We start from the raw sequence: 23,570 nt of genomic DNA, 5'->3' as shown, positions 1-23,570 counted from the left end.
CACGGGCAAATCCCTTCCATCATTTCCAAGGCTACTCCCTCGATCGCGGTCATGATTACTTAAAAAAGTCTTCTGCTCAGATTGCATGTTTACCCCAGCTATACAATTCAACTGTCCATCCTCATCAAGCCTAAATTACTTACAAGTTATGCAATAAGCTAGCCTTGTACTGACATCTTCAGAGCTCTCATAAAAGAGGAAAGGTTTAGTACCCTACTTCCATCACTATTATTTACACCAAAAATGCCTGTTGCTCTACAATTGTACATCCAGTCTTTTTTGTCTTTTCTTTTTTTTTTTGTGATCAGAACAAGCCCTTGCTAGCAGATACGAAAAATAAGTCTGCGTGTGAAGAAAAGAAATTAAAACAATTTCCTTTATGCAAAGCTCCAGGCTCAGACAATAAGAGGAGACGTAGATGCTGGAGAGAAAACAGGCTTATGCACAAAGCCAAAAAGTTGCACAGCTTTTCTAATTTCAGTCTCAGTGTGCATTTGGTGCCAAGGAAAGCAGCATCTCTGGGGGCAACAGAGCCAGAGGAGGTGTTTGCCCACTGCTTGGCCCCTGTTCCCCCCCAGGCACTGTGAAGCTCCACCGCTCCCACCTGGAGGGCAGATCTCCTTCCCAAAGGGGACTGAAACACGGGTCCCTCCCTGTGTGTGCAGTCCAGACACTGCTGGGCCACAGTTTGGACCTAGGAGACGGAAAAGGCTCCTGAATCCTGCAGGTTTGATGACACTGGAGAGATTCAAGGAGAAACTACAGTTCTAGTTTGAGGGGAGTGGGGCAGAAGACAAACACCTGAGAAAGGAAAGAAAACTAAAGGCTGAAATGACTGAAAGCAGATTTCCTCTGTACCAAATGGCTGATGGTTGGACTAGATGATCTTAAAGGTCCCATCCAACCTAGACATTTCTATGATTCTATGATTCTAAATCCCACACAGAAGCTTTATTACTGGAAATTTAAGCTGGGAAGGTAAAATACATTAAAAATGGCAGTTCTGGCATAACACAAATGTTCTTCTAGTACATACATCATGAAAACCTACAATTACATGAAGACGTTGATTCCCTTACAGGACAGATTCATCCAGTATACAGCCTCACACCCACAATGACCAACAAGTCCTACAGATGAAGGGGAAGAAGTTACTTATAACCCCTCTTTCATTTTGTACACTGCATGAAACCCAAGTGCTAAACAACAAACAAAAAACCCACCAAAAGTTCACAATCACGAACCCAAAAGCTGTCACTATGCACACAGGAACAAAACAAAGGAGAGGAAAAGTAATCCCACTTTGGCGTTTTCTTGGGGCTATTTCACATAGGATTCTTTATTAAAAAGAATTGGGGCTGGAGAAGTAGCTGATAAAAGAAACTCAGAAGCTCCATCACATGCTGCCACTTCTTTGATCAACAGCAACAGAGGGCTCAGCACTGTTTGGTGTTTAACATTCTTCAGGCCAAAAGCAAACACAGTGAAGCAGAGGGAGCAGATTGGTGATGGCACTCCAAAAATCAATCATATGTTAAAAAGTAAAACTAATAATAAATATAAATGGGGAAGCATGAACGAGTACCACCACAATTGCCATCAGTGAGCAGCTGGCAGCCATGAAGCACGTACCTCGCACTTCCAGGAGACACAGTCCCATCGCTGACCTTCACCCCTTTACAGGACGAGTCCCACCTCAGGTGGACAGACCTGTCCCCTTACGGGCACCTTTCTCCCCATGCTAAATTGCAGGCACCCAGGACAGCTACGCTCCAGGCTTCAGCACAACCACTACATGCCCAAAATTAGACAGAATTTCATCCAGGCCTTGGTCATTGTAGCATCAATGGTTCAGGCCAGCAAACAGCCAAGTTTTATTACCAACTTTGGCTTTTGAACCCAAATCAATTGGTAGGTGGAAGAAGAACTTTGTAACACATTGCTAATCCTTCATCTGTCCACATTCCCTATATCTTCTAGGCTTTAATTAAGCAAATCCTCCTCATTAAAATATTGCGAGTGATGCAATTTTTCCTTCCAAATATTTAAAACTCGGTCTGCAACACTAACAAAGCCCTGCATTTTGTCAGAAACTGAGTACTAAGAAAAGCCCTGAAAACAAAATTACTGCGTTTTCTTTGCAGCCCACCAATCCACTTCTATGAAGTGACATACTTCACTGAGCTTGTTACTATGGAATAAATAGATTTAGCGCTTGTTTTCTAAAGTGGTGTACCTCTACACCTGCCAGATGAAACGACACCTAACAGACAGCCCTCACATCCCCAAACATCAAAAAGTAATACACTGGCTTAGGAGCTAATACCCGTGTTTAATGCCCGTTGTATGCGCTGCCAGTAACCTATGCTCTGTTTTACGCCCACAAAAGGAAAACTTCGCATTTTGGGCTATGCTACAGCCTCCAAAAAACTCCTTGTAAGCAAGGACTAGTGTGAGATCATGATCTGACTTATTCAACACAAGGTTTCTTTTGTGAAGCCGCCAAAATATGTAAATTGCTCAGAAATAAAAGGAATCGCCCAATCTGTACATGTGTCTTACAAACACGACTGAATGACACAGTGCGAGTGCACAAGTCCTTACAAGTTTTAATTTCAGGTAATCTTTGCCTAAAGGTTGAACACTTTAGCTCCTCCGGTCCAATATTAGTCACTGCTCAACCTCTGTCAGTAATCCACAACCTTCCGCCCTGCCTTATGCAAAGAAAGTGCTGCAAATGCAAAAGGCCAGGGGTGGACAGGAAAGACCCAAGAGGTTCAAAGGCCCATTCCTCTCACCAGACAAGGGGCAGAGGAGATCACAAAGAAAGCTGCAACACCAGCCCACCGTCCTATGATTGAGAAGGGGCTGAAGATACATTGTCCACACAGATCATGGGTGCCTGGGGTGAGAGAAGGGAGGAGACCTCACCAAGCCCTACAGGCCTGTCAAATTCCATTTTCAATTTTAGAAACATCCCAGAAAATAACTTCAGTTTCTTTCACCGACAGTACAAGCAAAGACTGCTTTGGAAGCTGGCTGGAGGAAGCTTGCTCTTCCTCCCTTTGCCACCATCTCCACCTTCTCTTCCTTCTCTCTCTGGTTTGGTGAGAACTGCTCCTCCCAGCAAGGACATAGCGGAGGTTTAACATCAGGTTTCTAATGCCAGCCCTACACACACCTGCAGAAATACCCCATCCAAGCCCTCAAGGCGCCTGCTTCTTCCTGGGGAGGAACAGGCTCCTCCTGCAAAGGAAAAACCCAGGCCCATGACCAATGCCAGACCAGACCTGGGATTTCCGCTCCTCCACCCTCTTCTGCAGAATTCCTGAAACCTACAACTCAACAGAAGATTTGGGGGTGAAAAAGCACCCCCAAGCTCAGCTACTCTATGGGAATAAACAGGAAAGAAATAACTAGAAATACATGGGCTGAGAGGAGCTTTGCTGGAGCAAAGACCTCTCTTCAATTTGCTTGTTCTTGTAAGAATGAGATCCACACTTCTAACCCTAAGGGTTTTCAAAGCAGGAAGGAATATGGATATTATATTTTACCTCCAAAATACACTTACGCTCAGAAATACAACTCTTTTTTAAAAAAGGAAATCCATTACAGAATGATTTACAACTGACTGACAAGATGATGATGATGACTCTGTAATTATCAGGTCCAATCACTCAAATTACAATTTACCAGCAGACACACAAACTACTTGATTCGCAGCTAACATTTTCTTCAGTGCACACTAGGTCCCTTCCTAAAACAAGAGAGGAGACAGACAACTTCTATCAGATAGATGTGGCTGCTGACGAGAGGAATTCAGGGACATCTGCAAGGGGCAAATTTCTCTTCATGTTTGTGCCAAACCCTTCCGGAGGACAGATGACAACCAGGGCTGTGACCGAAAGGTTTTTCCTTTGTATTCAGACAGGAACAGCTGTTAGATAGGTACAAAGGTATGGCTACGTCTGGCCACGCGCGATAAGTGAGTTCTTCATAAAACTGGTTGCTGAGGTTTTGATTTTCTTTGGTAGATTACTGCTGACTTATGCACAGCATTTAAAATCGCCCCGCTCTGCCAAAGCTCTATAAAGGCTGTGCACTTTAGTGTACAAGTAAGTGCATTTGGCGTGACGCCACTATGTACAAAATCATTTTCATGCAGCTGCCAGCAGAAGGGAACTATATTCTTGGACCAGATGTTTTTGCTGTCGGCGCTGCCAAGCACGCCTGGAAACCTCACAGCTGAGCGGTGCTGCAGGAGTGAATTAACAATGAACAGAGCCACAAGATGCTCGTGTCCATCTATCAGACAGGGCGTCACGCCTCCCCTCCCCTCTTTCTCCCTTCCTCCTCCTCTCTGAGCAAGGAAGCTGCCGATAACCAGCTAATTATTTACCAGCCCAAGAAGAAAAGCCCTTCTGCCTCCATCAGGATAGATAAAAGCAACAAATGCTTGCAGAAAGTATTACACCCCAGCTGCATTTACCCTTAGCTGGGCAGGTGACAAAGAGACCACAATTCACAGCCAAGAAAATAGGAATTGAGAAAGTATAAATGGTCCTAATACAGTAAAGGTTTGGTTTTGCTGATGGTCTGTGAACAAGCTTGCATTTGTTAAACGGTATTTCACCTCAAAACTCAGAGCTGCCAGGACATCTCGCTCTCCAGTTTAAAAACAAGCAGCTCAGATCCCAGCACAAGTCTCTCACTCTTGAGCTAAAACCCTGAGAGCCCTGGCAGGAATCTGGGGACAGGATTCTGCTTCCCCACCCCGACACTGGCTCCTTGTGAGGCTTGGCTGCTCTTTGCCCTGCTGTCCCTTGCCTCTGGCTGAGCAGAGAGGACCTGCAGGGCTTACAGGGACAGAAGTGACACATCGTCAGACAGCTGCTTAAAACTGCTGTAGGGCACAGCAGGCAAAAAGCAGCCAGCCTGCTCTTTCAGGGAAAAGGGAGCCAGCACCGACACCCAGGTGCTGTTAAGAAGAAAATGAGGTTTACTTGGTCCAAAACTCTTTCCTTGACAGGCCCACCCTAATTCAACCACAAAGTCTTGTAAGAGAAACCTGAGCGGCCAGGCCACCCCAAGCCACTGTCAAAAAGCAACACTCAGCAACTTAACTGTAAAATAAACACACGCCTAACGTGTTTTACTGAAATCCTCCTAGACAGGAATAATCTGCTCTCCCTCAGACAAGAGTATCGTTTTGGTTTCCCCAGCCTCCAGTAGCCACCACATCTCCTGCATCAAATGCGGCCCCAGCCCGCTTGGCTACCTCCAACGCCCAGAGCAGCGCCTTCCTTAGAGAGAGAGGGCTGGAGCACCTCTCCTGAGGACAGGCTGAGACAGCTGGGGTTGTTCAGCCTGGAGAAGAGAAGGCTCCAGGGAGACCTTATAGCAGCCTTCCAGTACCTAAAGGGGGCCTACAGGAGAGATGGGGAGGGACTCTTTATCAGGGAGTGGAGCCATAGGACGAGGGATAGCAGTTTCAAACTAAAAGGCGGGAGATTTAGGTTAGATATTAGGAGGAAATTCTTTATTGTGAGGGTGGTGAGACACTGGAACAGGTTGCCCAGGGAAGTTGTGGATGCCCCATCCCTGGAGGTGTTCAAGGCCAGGCTGGATGGGGCTTTGAGCAACCTGGTCTCGTGGGAGGTGTCCCTGCCCATGGCAGGGGGTTGGAACTAGATGATCTTTAAGGTCTCTTCCAACCCATTCCATTCTATGATTCCTTAAGGATAAATTTAATTCAAAAGTTACATGTTAAAAAATAAAAATAAAAATCAGACAGCCTCTCTTGTCTGGATAAATAGTCTCCTTCTTGGGGACTTTTCCCTGAAAACAAAAGTAATGCTATCACTACAGGGTCTCAGGGGAAGACAATTCATGAGCAGGAAAAGGCCTGTAATTCTGTGCTCAGGGTACTCAACCCCAACAGATATTACAACTTTTTACTATGCTAGTAATGAATGTCATGATGAAGTGACAGTCTGAAAAAATCTCCCCCTAATCACACTGATTTGAAAACAAAGAGCAATTAGCCCAGTCAAAGCATGGGGGGTGGAGGTGGGGGTGGAGGGGCATTTACATCCAAAGGAGGAAATGTCGATTGTTTGGAGAGCTTCAGAATTTTGGAGTATATACTTTAAGGCACCAGATTTGCTCAGAGCAGAGCTGAGTGACAAAGAAGCCAAGCACAAAGGGACAGGCTGCAGCAGCCCTGCCAGCGCCAGCTCCAGCTCCACTATCAAGGCAAGGATCAGATCCATCGGTCAGTGTGGAAACATTACCAAGCAGCCATGGAAGCAGCAGAAATCCCACACACAGCAAACCAGACCTCTCCAAGAGCTGAAGAGAAGCAGCTAAGTGAAAGACCATGTGTCATGGAGGTCAGCTTCTGCCAGACTACAGGCATCTGAACAAAGCCCGTCACGGCTGGAGGCTCCTCTCCTGCGGTTTCCTGCAGCCTCGTCCCTCCAACAGGCGCATGGAGAAATCTCAAAAGCCCAGTCAAAAAGGAAAGCCTCACAGAAGACATTGGTTAAATTGGTTAAGCTTGTCTTTGCCGGTTTACTAACAAATGACACTCTGCTCAGAAAAGCCTTTAGCTGGGCTCTGGCTGGAATGAATTAAAAAGCGAGGGGCGGTGGGTACAGAATAGGAAAAGGAAGAACAGGAAGGCTATTATAAAGATAGCAAAACATAATTAAAAAAAAAAATAAAAAAGGAAGTTCTAAGGTTGTGGGTGCTTTTTTTTTTTTTTTTTTTGATAACTCTCCCCAAATCAGCCCCATCTGTAGTCTCCGAGCATCTGGGGGTTTCTGCCAAAGTGATCAGTAGCAAAGAGCTAGCATTTGTCTTTGAATCACAGCCATTATGTGCTCCAGCGTTCCCACACCACAGAGAGAAAACGGGGGCGCTCGCAATTCTCCCTGGGCTGACGCCGAGCCGCCGATCCAAAGCACAAGGGATGACGACAGTGCATGTGCACTGCCGCTTATAAAGGCAAAGCACGGTGGAAAAAAAGGACATTGCCGCTTTTCATGACCTATAAAACTTCCTCACTGAAAGCAGGCTTGGCTGAGGGGCAGCTCTCCAACTCACTGGCAAACCCCTTCAAAGCAAGACACCCGGCTAAGGTTGTCTTTCGTACAATACAGCCCTTATTCCCTGCCGCCTTTGGTTGGTGAGTAGACACTTTTCCCCAGGAGCCATAGCATGTACAGCCCTGCAACAGTCACAACCCAGTTTTGGCCACCTCTCTCCAACGCCGACAATGGGTTGCTGGCCTGGAGAGTGCCCACGTACACCAACAACCTGCACAACCCATCCTCTTCCCTTCAGGGAAGCGCAGGACACCACAAAACCTCTTATCTGCTGTTAGCTGCCCACCAGCCCTACTCGCCTCATACCTGGAGGGCCGAGTAAGGCCCTGTTCTACCATTCATCTTGTAAAGATGATTAAAAGAGAAAGCTAAAAAAGGGGAGGGGGGGGGGGGAAATGATGAAACAAGTTCTCTAACACCAGTAAGGTCTTACTGCTGTAACTCAAAGGTCTCTGGTGTGTTGCTGTGCAGCCAGTTTCGGAACAAACTTCTGGCTTTTGACATCATGTGGAAGGCAAGCAGGTGTCTCACTCTGAAGCCCTCTAGTGATGGCCAAAAGCACAGCAGTCACATGAGTACTCGCTTTGAGTGCAACCAATAAAGAGAATCCCTTGTGCAAGAGTTCTCCGCTCATCAGCCACACCAGGTCAAGACGGTGCATCCAAGGTGGTCAAGGAGCATGTAAAAGCATCTGCGACTGTTTATACACGCTTTAAATAGCTATTTGTCCTCCAAAGGCTGATGAATATGGGTATTTTGTGAACAATCATGAATTAGACCCCTAATCCAAAATAGGCATCAATCCATCATGACTGGTTCTTAAATTAAGACCCAGAAATAAAAAATGTGGAAAATTCACAAGGACGTAGGCTTCATACTAAAAGTCTTCCCCCTCCCCCCAGTCTCAAACACTGAAATTCAACCAATAGGCACAATCTCTGCTGTCCACTGAATATGCAGCTCCTGAATATTCCAGAGTTTCCACAACTATATTCATCCCATGCATTATCGAGCTGCAGAGAACACCAGTAGAAGAAACATTTATTTATTTATTTATTTTAAAGAAAATTCATTCCAGTGAATTAACAGTTGTTCCACACAAGCATACACAGCAAGGGCAGACTGGGGCTTTGATTTGGACTTCACTTAAAGCAAACAGATGGTCTTTCAGAGGTAGATCTGCTTTGGCTACCTGGATTAGACCACTAAAGAGTTGTTTTCTTTTGCCATTTACTGACCAATTCACCATTAAACTTGGGATTAACAAGGTTCTTTGCCTGCAAACATGGGTCATAGTCCAAAATGTGGTTCACCTAAGCCAGTCTCTCCCGAGTCAGCAGATCAGAGGCAGCTGGCATCACACATCCTCAAACACAGGTGTTTTGGTTCCACCATTGCAACCGAACTCGCCACCCAGCGATTCTTTGCTCCGACATTATCCTCAACGCTGGAATCCAGAATCACAATAAATGTTATGGAAATCATCCAAAGCAGAAAGTGAAGTAATTTCTGAGGCAAGCAAGCAGACTAAAAATAGCCTGCTGTGCAGTGGAAAGAATCAGAGGGTGGGGGAATCCCTGCCGAAGACCTTTACACTCCGTTCTTTATTCCTAAATCTGCAGGTGTGGAGCACTATGAACAGTCCCTCAGCAGCCATCGCAGGTGGCCAAGGAAGATGCGACCAGTCTGTTGGAAAGGCGTCGCAGCCAGCTTTCCTCCCAGGTTCCCGCTGCAAAGGGATGGCTGCGGGGATGCGGTTCCCCATGAGGCCTCACAGCTGTAACCCCGAGGAGATGCTGAAGATGAGGATGATGCTGAGGGTCAGCTCCCAGCCAAAGCCTCTCCTTCTCCCTGCCCTGCCTAGCCCCTCTCACCCACCCCCCCAGCCTGCTCTCACTGGGGCAAAACCAGTAGAAAGCTAATCTGTGTTTAAAAGAAAAAAAATATGTCTTTGCCAGTGGAGCTCTCTGAAGGATGGGACCGGATAGATCCTATACAAGGGGAGCTGGGAAAGGGGGGGAAGAGAGGCAGAGCTGCTCCTGCAGTAGCAGCCAGACATCAAATTGGGTTTGCTGTACTGTAAAAAACGTATCTCAAGAGACAAGTAAATAGAAAAGAGGGAAAACCCCTAGACACCTATGTCAGGAGAAAGCACTGCTATCAAACAGGATGCCATCCGAACACTTACAAATAGAAAATGTAACTGTTCCTCCTTTCTTTCCTGCCAGTGGGAAAAATCCTTTCCTGAATTTACAGGGGTGTATGTTTGTTTACATTTGTAGGTATCGGAAAGAACATTTATATGCTGATCCATCCGTTTCTGCAAGAACAGTGCAAACTAACAATTCCTGTTGCAAATCAAGACTAGGCAAGTTATGTTTCCCAAACTATTTTAACCAGAATTAAGCAGCAGCAACAATTCTGAACTAGGAACCAACATCACCCTCGGGGATTCGAATTTGAGTGGAGACTTGTTTGGTGATGCAGCCCCCTCTAATCTATAAATCAGTGCAACTCTATCATTTTATAATTGACTTAAGGCTCTACGTTTTAATAAATTGTTGCTACTGGGTGCAGGAAGAGACGCAAAAAGAAAAATTCAGAGTGAAAAGCAACTAACTCGTTTATAAAAAAAAGGGTTTGTCTCACAGGCCCAAAGAGAGGAAACACCAATAAGTGTTAAAAGAAAAGGCCGCTGCGGTAAAATATGCAAGAGACAAATAAAACCCTCCTTAATGGTGCTGCCTTTGCGTCACTCTTTCCACAGCAGTGACTCAGGGCTGCCCGGCCGGGAGGACAGGTTAGCACAGGGGGAGCCAAGCAGCCAGCAGCCACCGGGATGCTCGCTCTCCCTGCTGCCTGTGGTCTCCCTGCCCAATTACATTTCCATTCGGTAAAATATTCCACATAAGAAACCAATTTTCAGGAATCACAGACACTCTCCTTTCTTGCTCTCGCACGCAGAGCCAAGGTGCTTTGCCAGGCTGGTAACACTTATCTGAAGGTCTATGGGGTGCTGCATTTACACTAGGATTTCCACTTACTTTTCCACCAACTATAGAAGCAAACGCTAAAAACTCAGTTCAGGAAGAAGGAGCTACAGCGGAAAATATCCCATCTTTACTGAAACACTGCAGAAACACTTCATACATGAACCAACCTGCAAAAAACCTGAAAGTTCATTTCTGGAACTGACCTCTCCACTAGGCAGAGAAAGGGACATTTGGCAAAGGCCCCCCATCATCCTGCAGAACTAGGTGCAAAAGAGAGCAGGCTGTTGAACTCTCACCACACCTTTTGCACCAGTGATGTGCTGGGTAAAGAAACTACCATTTCACCTGGCGAACGTGGGATAAAACACAACAGCAATGTGCTCTCCACACAGGCACAGCAGCTGCTTCTGCAGCTAACTAGCTCACTTCTCACAGATACCTCTTTCAGATCAAAACATTTGAGAAATAAAGCCTAACATGAAAAAAAATCAACAGGGAATCATCAGAACAAAAAGATGCCTCCTTGGCTAGACTCCCATCGGTCTAATCATGCCTGAAGCAGGGTCTTACTAAGAGAGATGGCAAGGACAGGAAAGCAAAACTAAACCGTGTGCTTATTATGAAGCACCAATCTTTGCAATTTAATGACAACATTTTTGCACTTTTATTTAGCAATAGAAAATGTTCTCTGCCAGAGAGGCTACATGAAGCACACTCAGTGGGCTTTAATCCCTTTTGGATTAAAGCTAGCTAGAGGAACGTACACAGGCTCCTTGTTGGAAAGGACCTGAGATGTCTCTAAGCTCAGGAGACAAACAGCATCTTCTCCTGAATTGATCAACTGAACTAGTTTGCACAGCATCTTCAAGGCTCTTTTAACACTTAGCTCAGCCGTGTGCTTCCCATTTAAGAGATTGGGCATAGGGGGAGAAGAACCCTTTCCTATTAGGCACAAGGGGAGCGTTCATCATGGTTACAAGTCAGCTTAGAGTGCAATGAATTCCCAGGTCCTTGAGCATTAGCACTTGCAGCCATAATCTCTAGTTTTAGGAGCTGGGCTTTAAGACTGTATTTTAGCCAACAACTCCCAACACAATCACTCAAACTGTGCCTTGCAAAAGAAGCACTGTCGAGGGACTTTGAGGAAACATTTTTGTCTCGTTAAATGCCGGAGAATAACATTGCTATTTCATATTTATATATACACATGCACATGTTAAGAAAGAGGGGGGAGAGTTCATGCACAGGATAATCTCAATTGTACAATACCATTTGTGGACCTGTAAACTAAAGAAAGAATCAGAGGGAGACTTAAAATGCTTAAAAGTAGCTTGCTTGTGCTACCCTGCACACATTCCTATCGCTGCAGCACACCCACTTGAAAGCCAAGCATCAGAACTTTTTCTTTCTACAAAAAAAAAAAAGCAAAGTAATCTACCTCCTCCTGCTGATTTACTGCAAAACAGTGGCCAGCTGGCTGATAACGGACAGTGGCTAAGGTCTGCCTACCATTCCCAAAGCAGAGGCTATAAATTTCAGCCTCTCTCTTCTCTGCACAGCCTGCCGGTTTTCACAAACTTGTCAGGACTTTGTATCTTTGGAATTTCTCCTCCTCATTAAACTTGGCCGAAGCTGGCCAGCGGATCCAAACGGTATTTGGTGGAAAAGAAGGCAAGGACACATGCGCTATCGCCAAGAAGGCTCATTTCCTTAGGAAGTCAAGATAAAAATATGGAATGTCACAGTAAAAACAGGAGGAGCCCACAGGCAGGTGCGGTTTATGAAACTACAATTAAACACTGCCAAGGAAGATTACATTTCAAGCAGATATATCCACTTTAACATAAACAGCAAATTAATTCTCCTGTCTTTGATCCTAATGCCCAAGCCAGATCTTAAAGTGCGCCTCCGAAAGACAGAAGCTCACACTGGATCTGGGATCTCTTGCTTGTCTCTTCAGGCAGGACGACTACACCACACAGCCAGCTTCAGCCTAGATACTTGCTAAAACGAAAGCATGATGCTCTGTCACAATCCTCATTGGTTTTACTCTGCCCAAACTGGCAAGAGCACACATGCTCTAGCACTGTATTGACAGGGTTGCCTTGTTTTCCTTGAGCAGACAATATGTCTGATTCACTGGGGGTAAATTGAGCTGTGCTGCGTGTCTGACAGAAACGATACAAAATGCAGCCCCGTACTTTTTGCTATTATCTGCACACAAAACATTTCTGTTTCCCGTCAGAACTCAAATCTCCTCAGACAGCTCGAACAAACAGAGCCCAGCGCTCGGGAAGGCAGCAGTGAAACACGCCTGCATCAAGGCCACATCCACGAACACTCCCCTCGGCTCGGAAGAAATGCTCCATCACTAGAACTTCACAGGCTATTATTGCTCAAACTAATGTTATTGCAGGTATGACCGGTAGGTTAAACATCATGATTGTGAAAGCATCCGCATGCTACCCACACTGAGCCTTCACCACTGACAGTGTGAGGGTGCAGATATCCCTAACACAGATGCTAGCAATCATTTATATACCTATGAAATCACATTGTCGTTAGTGACTTCCTCATCAATGTTAACAGCAGGTCTCCAGAGGACTGCAGGTACCAAGCCTAAGGACTAAAGAAAAATAGGCACAGGACTACAGCTAAATGCACGAGCATTGGACACTTAGACTGATAAACTGCACCCAAAAGTTGGAATTCAAGCACTTGTCCCTATTCATTACAACAACAGTAACAGATGTCAGTAGCTCACCTAGATGACTTATCCTTTCCTTCTGAGTGTGTCCTTGCACCGCCAGACCAAAGGAAAAAAAAAAAAAAACTAAGAAAAAAGTTCAGTCTTGTCCAAAGAGCTCAAGACTTGCAGAGAAATCTTCTTAATATGCAATCCTGCCCCTCTGCCAATGGAAGTCAGCTGTAGCCTACACAGCCTTCTAGTTTCCATTATACTTCAGTACTAAACATGTGCTCTCACATACTGATGAGCAATAGCAGATCTCAGAGCCACAGCATCCTGAGCATCATCTGTTGTGCTAGAGCAGAGCGTTACCTGGCTCTCCTACAGCCAGGTAGGCAAAATTTTAAAGCTGCCTCCCTAAAACAAGAAGATTCTTCTGCACTCCAAACTACAGCAAAGTTCCCTTTATGTGGCCATAAATTCCGTTTGTGTAATCTAAACTACGTTACAGTTTACAGAGCACTGGCAAAACATTTTCTGCTAGATAGGACAAAAACCTTGCACATCAGACCTGGCATGAGCACACAGATGAGGAGAAGGCAGAGGCAACACAGCTTTCCTTGCAATTTCTTGACACAGTGATCCACGATCAACCTTGAGTATGAAGCCATCTCCTGGCCTCAGCTAAAAAGCCAGGCAACAGGAACAGTACTGAACGAGCATCATGAAGCCTTCACAGTCAAAGCTCTTTTGCTGTTGACAGATAATAGATGCTGGCGAGGCAGCAACGGTGCCCTCAAGGATCTTCATGGCAAAAGGAAAACATCTGTTTCTTCCAGCCTTGAAACAGTCAGGTTCCAAAACAAGCATGTTAAAATATAGAGAGGGGGATACCCACAAGGACAACTGACAATAGGCTGTGCATGCAAACAGTTCCACTCAGGTGAAAATCTTGCTCTAAGAAGAAACCATACACTGAAAAAAGCAGATAGAGCAACAAGCACATATGAATGTTTTATATCTCTTTTTTAATCTCCCCATTGCCACTTTTTCCCCTCAACTACACAGTATCAGTGTGAAGTTGCTCTTTGCCAGGATACAGCAACGCAGAGCCTTGGTGCTCAACACCAGGTCTCTCTAGTCAATCCACGTTCCTTATCATTTCCCAAGCTGCTTGATAACAGCCACGGCTTTCTGCCCCAACCTCAAACTGCCTGTGGAGCTCCCTATTCAACCTCCCTCTTGCAGCCACACCAAACCTGACATCCTCTTCTTCCCCAATAAGCTTCTCCAGCCCAACAGTCTTGCTAACACCCCCCCAGGACTCGGATGAAGGGAGTGAGAAAGTTTGCCCTTTATACAAACTGGTGCCAGCACTGCTCCACGAAAGTTTTTTGGATCACATCCAAAAAAATTGCAGCTCTGACTCGAGCTGGGTGTCAGATGTATTTTCCTTGCTGGGAGATAAAGTCACTGCTCCCTGTATGACAGTAAGGACAAAAGGCTCTCCAGAGTTAAATGTCGCTCTGCTGCATTAGGAACTACGAGCTGGAAGGCTAAGCACTGCTCGGCCACCCAGGCACAGGGGTGCTGCGACATGTCTGACACTGCGAAGACGGACAGGACCGCCTCTGCCTGATGCGAGCAGGGGCCCCATAGAGAAAGGGGCAGCACAGAGTTGATGGGGGGCTGCAGCAGAGCCCAGTCCCACCCAGACCTCAGCCAGTACCACAGGGCTGAGCATCCTGGCATCAGGGGAAGAAGCGTGCCAAGCTGCCGAGGGAGGGCATGCAGCAGAGGTAGGTGTGGGATCTCAAATTAAGGAGGGAAACAGTCAATTATACAAATAGTCTGCAGCTCAAAAAAAAGGCTGACCCGCTGGCTGCAAGACTACCCTAGCTCTTTTTGACCCCCTCCCAAACCAGCCTTTGCAGCTCAAAGGACCACTCTGTCCAGCTCTGTTTTCCTCTAAAACGTAATAGAAAGTTCCCAGCAGCCTTTTTTTTTTTTTTTTTGACCTAATCCCTGGAAGAGATCAGAGGTTAATCAGCTTCAGGAGAGAATGGACAGCAGGGTTGTCCACACCGTAAATATCTTTCCTATTTATTCCTTTTCCACAGAACGATTCTTTGTTTTGCCAGGTAACTGTTTAACCAAAGACTACAAAATTTTGTACAGGCTAGTAGTAAGCAACCTCACAGTTGAGCAACAAGCAAGCAGGGTGCCAGTACTCCCCACAGGAACAATCTGGATTTTAAGGTCCCTGATCCATTTTCCCCAATTTGTATCAAGAGGAAGAGACATGGGAAAGGCTTTTAGTAACTCTACTGGCTTCAGGTTTGCTTTGGCTAACTTCTCAGTAAGGACAGCCACGGACTGGTATATAATTACTTTATCAGGCAGCTGCACTAAGCCAAGTAAAGCAGTGCATTCATGTCTCCACGATAAAAGACAGCCCATGTTCAGGTTCTCCAGACTGGCTTTACCCAGTTCTGCTGCACAGTGCTGTGGGGATCTGCATTTCCCAGTCTCCTAGAGTGAGGCATAAACTTTTTAATTTTTTTCCCCCCTCCAGAGAGATCAAAATCCACAGACTGTTTTAGGGCTTTCATGAAAAAAAAACCCACACATAAAAGTCAGGGCAAACTTTTGGTGTTTATTATTTTTGTTTTCTCCTCATTTTGTCCGCCTGCATGTGTGGGAACACACACACATATTGTTATTTATCTGCTGTCTTTCTGCAGACTACTTTTGGGATGTCTTACGGACAATGGATAGATCATCCACATCATCACAGTTTATAATACCATGTAGGCCATAAGGTATAGACTCACAAGAATCCAAGAGAAAAAAGAAGTCAGCAGAGTTGGGAAGATAGCAATGAATAATTCGGGTAACCTTTCCTGTCTAGGTATAGGAGATGCGCCACGTTTCTCTCCAGGCTGGGAGGTTTTGGTATGAGGTGGTTAATTTTTCTGCAGCGCACGTACAGAAAGGGCAAGACAGGCAAGCACTAAAAGCAATCCAGCTTCTTTCATAAATCAGCAGGATACAGTATCCAGTTGTTTACTTAGCATAATTTTACACAGACTAGACTGGACAAGTCATGAAACACCGGGCACAAGAGCTGAGAAATGCTGCTATTAAAAAGGCATGCGGAAAACTTTCCCAAGGGATGCCAAGAGTTGTGTGTGGGAAGAGGTAGGAGGAAGAAGCAGCAGCGTCAGGGGTTATAACAAACAGTAAAGAAGCGATTGTGTTTTTCCCTCAAAATCAGTTACTGAATCTTTCAAAGAGAAAAGCATCGCTGGAAGGGGAACACAGGAGCGACACTGGAAACAACCGTGCAGCTGCAAAGAAAGCCTCCAAAAGAGTTAAGCAGAGTCAAGCCGCCTGTTTAGGGTGTAATGCAAGTTAACAGCTTAGATGCAGTCAGATTTGCCAAGTAAGCTTTGCTAAGGTTTAAAATGTTATTTGCTTCACAAGAAAATGGGCTGCTTCTAACTAAACAGCAACTGCCAAAGCTTACAGCGTACTTGTGTTGCATCTGATGACAGCAGTCACGGCTCACTGGGTACGCTACGGTGCTGTGCAGCAAGGAGCCCGTGGAAACCTAACAGCACGGTCAGTGAGTGGAAGGGGGTCAACGCGGGCTGAACACCGCCTTCCCCAAAACAATGCCCCAAAAGGAACAGAGAACCCATAATAATAAAAAGATTAAAGACAGACTACAGGAATCTCTCAAGTAACGCCTCCCTCCACATCACGCGTGCAGCACGAGATTCATCCTACACATGTACATTTTGGAAAATAATTTTTAAAGCATGTATAGGCTGATCGTTCATATTGTTCCCCTTTTACGGTCATTGGGCTCACTCCAGTAACAGAATAGCTTTCAATTGATGAGGACTGGTGGGTTTTTTTGTTTTTATTTGTTCTACGCGCCAGTGACATTTTTTCACCCTACATGCTCTCTAGCTTCTCCCTCAGAAAGTGAAAATAGAACCTACATACACACCGTTCTGTAGGAAGACTCACAGATCTTTACATCCTACAGATCCTTTAAGTGCTCACTTTAGTGCTGTACATCTAAAGATCTATAAAGATCCACACAATCTTCTAGATCTTTTCTTAATTTGTTTAGAGAGGAGGGAAGTGGAAGAGACAGGAAAGTTTTATTCACGTCAACACCCCCCCAACATTTCAGGCAGAAGTACTAACTAGTCATAATATATTCAAAGATCAAGCTGATATCTTCAGCCCACCTCCTCTTTTCTCATCCTTACCACCATTCTTTTCAAAATTAAAATCTGAAGAGAAAACCACAAGAAAAGCTGAGGGGGATAAAGAGCATTTCCACAGCACCATGTACATTACAGAGCTGTAACGTTTCTTCCAACGTCCCTAGTCAGAGGTTATGCTACCTTTTTTTCTTCATACCAACCAAAACTTTTTAAGGAAAGCCTTCACTCTGATTTTGATGCTCCTCCCATTTAGGTGATCAAAGCTTTACAGCTTAGAACTGATGTAACCTCACTGGTCCCGAGCAATGTGTGAAAAGCAGAATCGAGGCCTTGAAAACTGAAAATTTGGGGCGTGCCCACAGAGTGTGCCAACCCTATAGGCTAATTTGTTAAGCATTTGGCAAAGCAAGCACTAGATCAGAGGTATCCCAGAAGAAAGCAAGCAAATAGAATAGGAATAGAATATTACAGTTGGAAGGGACCTACAATGATCACCTAGCCCAACTGCCAGACCACTTTAGGGCTGAACAAAAGGTAAAGCTTGTTACTAAGGACATTGTTCAAATGCCTCTTAAACACTGAGAGGCTTGGGGCATCCACCACCTCTCTAGGAAGAAAGAGGTGCTCCTGTTCCAGTGTTTGACCACCCTCTCGGTAAAGAAATGCTTCCAAATGTCCAGTCTAACCTACCCTGGCACACCCATGAACCATTCCCACGCATCCTGCACTGGGTATCAGGGAGAAGAGTTCAGCACCTTCCTCTCCACCTCCTCTCCTCAGGAAGCTGTAGAGAGCAATGAGGTCGCCCCTCAACCTCCTTTTCTCCAAACTACACAAATCCAAAGTCCTTAGCCACTCCTCGCAGGACTTGCCTTCCAGCCCTTTCACCAACATTTTTGGCCTCCTCGGGACACATTCAAGGACCTTTAACATCCTTCTTAAATCCTGGGGCCCAGAACTGCACACAGCACTCAGAGTGAGGGCGCACCAATGCTGAATACAGAGGGATAATCACCTCTTTTGAGCGGATGGTTATGCTGGGTTTGATGCACCCCAGGATGCGGTTTGCCCTCTTGGCTGCCGGGGCACACTGCTGACTCCCGTTGAGCCTGCTCTTGACCAGCACCCCCAGATCCCTTTTTGCAGCCAATCCTCTCCCAATTTATCTTGAGTCTATTCTCAAGGCAGGTTAGGCAAAACAACCAGGTATCCTCCACAGTACCACTTCTATTTAAGCAGAAAGGTGTAACACTGCCAGTAAAACGTGCACAGAGGCACTGATCACCTAGAGCTTCAGTAGCCACTCATCAAAAAAATCACAACTGCAGTTTTGTAGAAGTTTCCACTCGAGTCTCTTTCCTCATGGGCACGGACACAGTTAGTTACCATTAACCTACAGTAGCAGTTCTTCTAACTGTAGGTCTTGAAGCTAAATTTGAAGCTGTGGTTCTTTCAGCAATTCTTTCAGGGCAGAGCTGAGGGCAGCAGTCACACCCCCCTCTGTCCCCACAGTCTCTCCTCCCACCAAACCCATAAACTGCCGTGAGCTAAAACCAGGATGGAGCTGCGTGGCCCATCATCAAAAGGAGGTGTTCGTGAAACCATCCCTTGAGAAACTGAAGCCATGGCTTGATGATATGGCCATCTCTGGCAGCAATGCCAATTTGAGCTACTGCCCCTTCTCCCCCATGGCCATCAGCAGCTCTTTTCCAATCTCAAGCCACCTTCTTCATAGCAACAGCACAACTGTTTGTAATGTAATGTGCTAAACTAGATCAACGAACCAATCCAGGTTATAAATAACTGGGGGAAAGAGAGGAGTGAGGGTATTTTTACCCTGGAACTGGGTCCTGTTCACTGATCCAGGTCACCATCTAGCCCCGGGGCAGTTGTGCACGAGTGTTGGGAGACAGGTGAGGGACCAGCAAACAAGAGTGGCCAGGAATATCCTACAGCCACCTCTGCCACTGAGAAAATGGTACATGCAATGGTATCTATCACCCATGCCTGGTGTTAGCAACAGTATCAGCCACGCATGGTGTTAAAAAGTGGAGCTGACTTAGCATGACTTGGAAGAATTTGCACCGCATTTTTAGCCTCCGCAGGATCATTACTTTGAAGCAAAAACACATGAGCTCCACTGGTAGGAACGACAACACTTCTAAAGCTGCATGGGGCTAACATCTCCAAACTCCTCCCTCTGACTGCCCTTCACCCCCTAAAGAAGCATGAGCTTGTGAGATAAAAGATAGACAGTGCCAATATACAACTAGCCTTTCAAAACCAGCCAAAAATTACAGAAAGTTTGAAAATATAAGCCATCACCCACAACATGAGCTCAGCCATACTATAGACAGCAGTTTTCAATTGTTTTCCTTTTGCTGTGCAACCTCTCTATTACAACTGTTTGTGATTAACATATGCTATTAAAAACAGAGGGAGTGTGCGGTACAGCCAATCTTAACGCTATGAAGAAGCCTTTGTCGTGCACACAGGCCAGCAAGCTGCCCTGTGTAAAACCACTGCACAAATGGAAACGTTTGCTGTGCAAAGAACATTCACTGTGTGTCAACGCACCTTTGTTCTTCTCTGGTTTGTCTGCTTGTTAACTGCAGCAAAATAGCGCTGCCTCCTCATGAAGGCAGCCTTTGAAAATCTCCAGCTGAAAATTGATTTTTATCAGGCCATCTTCCAAAGCAAGAATGTCTAGCTCTTGGCAGACACAACAGCTTAAGTTAGAGAGCGGCAGTCACACTGCCCATCAATCACAAGGAGATTTAGAGATACGAGTGAAGTCATATCAGTTGACCTAACCCTGCCTTCTTGCCTTCCTCCTTCTCTTGCCTGTTTACCCATCACACCCCAGCCACTCACCTAGGAGCTTGTGTCCAAGGCCATTTTTACTTGTTGGCGCCTATATACACACGAAAATATAAAATATTTTGCAGCAACACCCTTGTAGGAGTTTTTCTTAATAGGACCAGCTTGCCAAAGACCCCCTGCTTTGTACAATGCACATGCGCTAACATCATTTCCCCCCCTAATACCTATATAAGATTGAGAAGTTCAGAAAAGTAAGGTGCTTGGTTTGAAGAGGCACAACCTCTCTTCAGAAGTGCAATACCGGTCAAGGATGTCATTCAATTTTAAACCTGAAGCTGTTGTGTTAATTTGCGAATGTAACTCTATAATAAGCACAAACGGCATCAACAGAGAAAAACCCATGCTTTTCCCAATCTGTTTTGAAGACTTAATTTAAACTGATTGCTTTTTGAACAGCATAAACTGCAAGACATCTAAGGATTCAAATATGGGCATATACTTTTTATTTCTTTGGCTGGGTTAATTTCCCGTCTTTCCCATCTAAAGCTCCACAGTAAATCCCCCTGGGTCAGTTACAACTACTACTTTACACTGCTGAATTCTGCCAGCAATCTGCTCATCGTTCCTGCAGATGTTTCTGCTTTCAGGCTTCTGGGAACTTTATTGGACCCATTTCCTTTGAATAAATGTATACCCTTTTTAGGCTGCAAATGTACCAGGGAAACTACTGTCCTCTATGTCAAGCAGACGCCTCGCCTTCTTTTTCAGCAAGAGCAAGATGCTACATTTAAGAGAAGAAAGTGGGAAGCAGGGAATTTGGCTTTTTTCCCCTTTCCTGGGAAATTTCTACCCATACATCCTGGGACCAGCCAAAACAATTTGTGAAGGCCAGAGGACCCTGGCACACAAGCACACAGAAACCTCATAAAGGGCAGATGTGCTTGAGAGGTCAGGTCCCGCAAACAGAAAACCAACGTTCACATGCAAAGAGCATCCATGCCCTTCAACATAAATACAAGGTAAGCCATATGCCATCTCTCATTATTAAATTTTGACCATATTTCTAATAAAGCAGAATGTTCCTCTACTCACCTCGGTAACGTCCATGACTTTGATGGCTGCCAGCTGACCCGTTTTGACATGCCGACCCTGAAGAAGAGAGAGAACCGTCAGCATCAGCATCTCACCCATCCCTTCAGCATACACAGAGCAAAACATTTGGACAAGAGCTCCAGACACCAGCTTTTACCCAACTGTGCTGGACCCTTCTCTTCTGATACTTCATATGAAAACCAACAAATACATTAGGTGGCAAAAAAGAAATGTTTCTTTTTAAAATATTCTTACACAGATCTTAGAACCACCCATCTCTTTTTCTCTACATTAAAAAGGACGATTATCAAGATTAAGCACAGACAGATTACATTCACAGCTTCCCTTCTGTTTACTTTAGCAAAGTTCATAGTCAGTAATGACAGTTTATTAACATGCCAGAATAGTTAAGCACGTATTGCATATTTTATTTCTATGCACCAGTGCCTGGTACCTGGGTGATATTTTACTAGGTAAATGCAAGTATGCTTAGGGGGGTTGCAAAAGGCTATTTCTCTTTGTTTTGGTCTTCACTTGTTAAAAAGTGAGGTTTCCTCAAGTGATGCATCAGACCTGCAACAGCTCTCTCCGCCTGTCTCACGATAGCTAGACAAGAACAAGACATCGTCTCCCTTCAGCTACGCCACCATAAGGGTACAGTTTCTCAGTACAGCTGGAGCTGAATTAATAGATCCCAGCTCCTGCGGCGGGGAGCTCCTACCCTTCCTTCCCCTGCCTCCCTCCAGCCTCCTGTCACATATTTCTCCCAGGAGCACTGCGCTCGTTCTGGCACTCATCGGATCATATGATAAGCTGATTGAGATCACGAAAATGGCAGAAAGTTAACACGGAAAAAGCAAACTGCGGGGTGGGGCGGGGGACTGCGGATCAGGAAATTAAAACTGGTTTGCTCTGCAGTCAGAGCAGAGCCGGAGCTGGCAGGAGGTGGCTCGCAGGGCTGGGGAGGGAGGCAGCACGACCAGCCTCCAGCCCTGGTGGGCTATAACTTGCCTCAGCTGACTTCTGGCAAAACCCCTTTTTTTCTTCAGTATATTTTTACAGTAGGTGGGGCCATAGCAATTAGTAGTTCTGTGGGTTTTTGTTGCGTTTTTTTGTTGGTGGTGGTTTTGGTTTGGTTTTTTCCTAAACAGGCACTTAAGAAATGGTTCCAGTATTAAGTGTTTTCCAGCTCTCCCCTTAATACCCAGCAGTGTGCCCCAAGACTTCCAGTCAAACAGCCTGGTCTCCCAACACCCTTCCCAAACATTATCCTCAAAGGCTCTTCTCTGAACCAGTTTGACTGGTTCATAGAGGTATGCCCACTACACTTCTGAAACCTCTTCTTCATCCCCCAATTAATGATAAAAAAAACACAACAAAACATTTCACTAAAGTCACAGTTCCTTTACCTCGCCCCTCACCAGTTTCTAAGTTTCCCACACAGCAACCTATACGTAGCATCCACTATCGCTGATGGACATCAATATGTGGGGTTTTTCCTGGACTAAATCCTTAATCTCTTTACAGATTCCTTCAAGACTGGCACTCCAGAACTGAAGCACCCCAAGACACTAATCTCTTTGGAGAAATCTTGACCCCTTCACACCTTAGGATGCCCTCCATAGCGGTAAAGGCCAGGTACTGCTGGTGCATTACAAAAGGACTCTGATGAAATGCTGCAGAACTCACGGCCTCTACTTTCTTTTACAACTTGTGTTGTGCTGCGCATTCCCCTTATTAACCAATCCACATGCTTTCTATAAATAAATTACTGTACTCAGGCTTCTGCCGGCTCTGTAAACTCTCTTTATTACATGCATTTCTTTTTATAGCTTGGTTCCAAGCTGGTTTGGATTTTGAAACAAAGTTAGGGTCGTAACATGTGTGCAGTGGCCAAGACTGACCTCACCTTGACCTTACTACTTCTTGAACCAAAGCCTTTCAGCAAGCCCTGGAGAGATGTAACTCCCATTTCCCACCCTGGACTTCTGCCTAATGACAAAAGCCTGTGGTCTTCTCCTCAAGACTTACCATCCCACCAAAGGAGGAGGGGAAAATGTTTTACACTGAGGTGGAAAAATGTGTCCTCTCAGCTCTGCCTCTATTTTCCATGGCTCCATGGAAGGAACTAAAAGGCCCAAGGACGTGGGGAAGCACAATTTGAGGTACAAAAAGAATATGTTAAAGATAAGAGAGGAACAAAGGACATCTCAGAGGAAAAAAGCTCAAAACACTAAGGAGGACTGAGAAAGAAGAAACCTTTTAAAAAAACAGTGAAATATGGTTCATAATTCATGTTGCAGCTAAAATGGTGGCAGAACATAAAGCAGAAGTGGCACACAGAAGAGCGAAGTAGCAAGACATCGCTCTTGCTGTGGCGTCATGGGATGCCACGTATTTTATGGAAAGTTTCCTCTATTTTGTCTTTTTAACGAACTACTCTCTGGAAATAGCAAGCCCACCAGAAGCCTGAAACTTCCCAGGGCTCGGTTTCACAGCTTTTCTCAAGACGATAATGTTCCTCCCTGTGAGACTGGCCCACTCGGGATGACTAACGTGCACCAGCCCAGCCGTCCCTCTTTTCCAGCTTTACAGGATCCTGCTGGTGCCTCCGCTCATC

At 45.4% G+C, this 23,570-nt stretch overlaps 1 protein-coding gene across 23 annotated transcripts in view; it reads right to left on the bottom strand.

Moving 5' to 3' along the window:
• Window positions 1-23,570, bottom strand: part of MAP4K4 (mitogen-activated protein kinase kinase kinase kinase 4) — a 165,579-nt gene that overhangs the window by 66,357 nt on the left and 75,652 nt on the right. For all 23 annotated transcript variants that reach the window (XM_074158829.1, XM_074158770.1, XM_074158812.1 and 20 more), the window contains exon 3: window positions 20,951-21,007. In XM_074158829.1, the coding sequence (XP_074014930.1) occupies window positions 20,951-21,007 (57 nt within the window). The remainder of the gene's footprint in view (window positions 1-20,950; window positions 21,008-23,570) is intronic.

The sequence above is a fragment of the Numenius arquata genome, chromosome 1 (genome assembly GCF_964106895.1).
Source record: "Numenius arquata chromosome 1, bNumArq3.hap1.1, whole genome shotgun sequence".
Taxonomy (NCBI): Eukaryota; Metazoa; Chordata; class Aves; order Charadriiformes; family Scolopacidae; genus Numenius; species Numenius arquata.
Note: the sequence above shows the minus strand (reverse complement) of the source record. Positions and strands in the feature narration are given on the sequence as shown.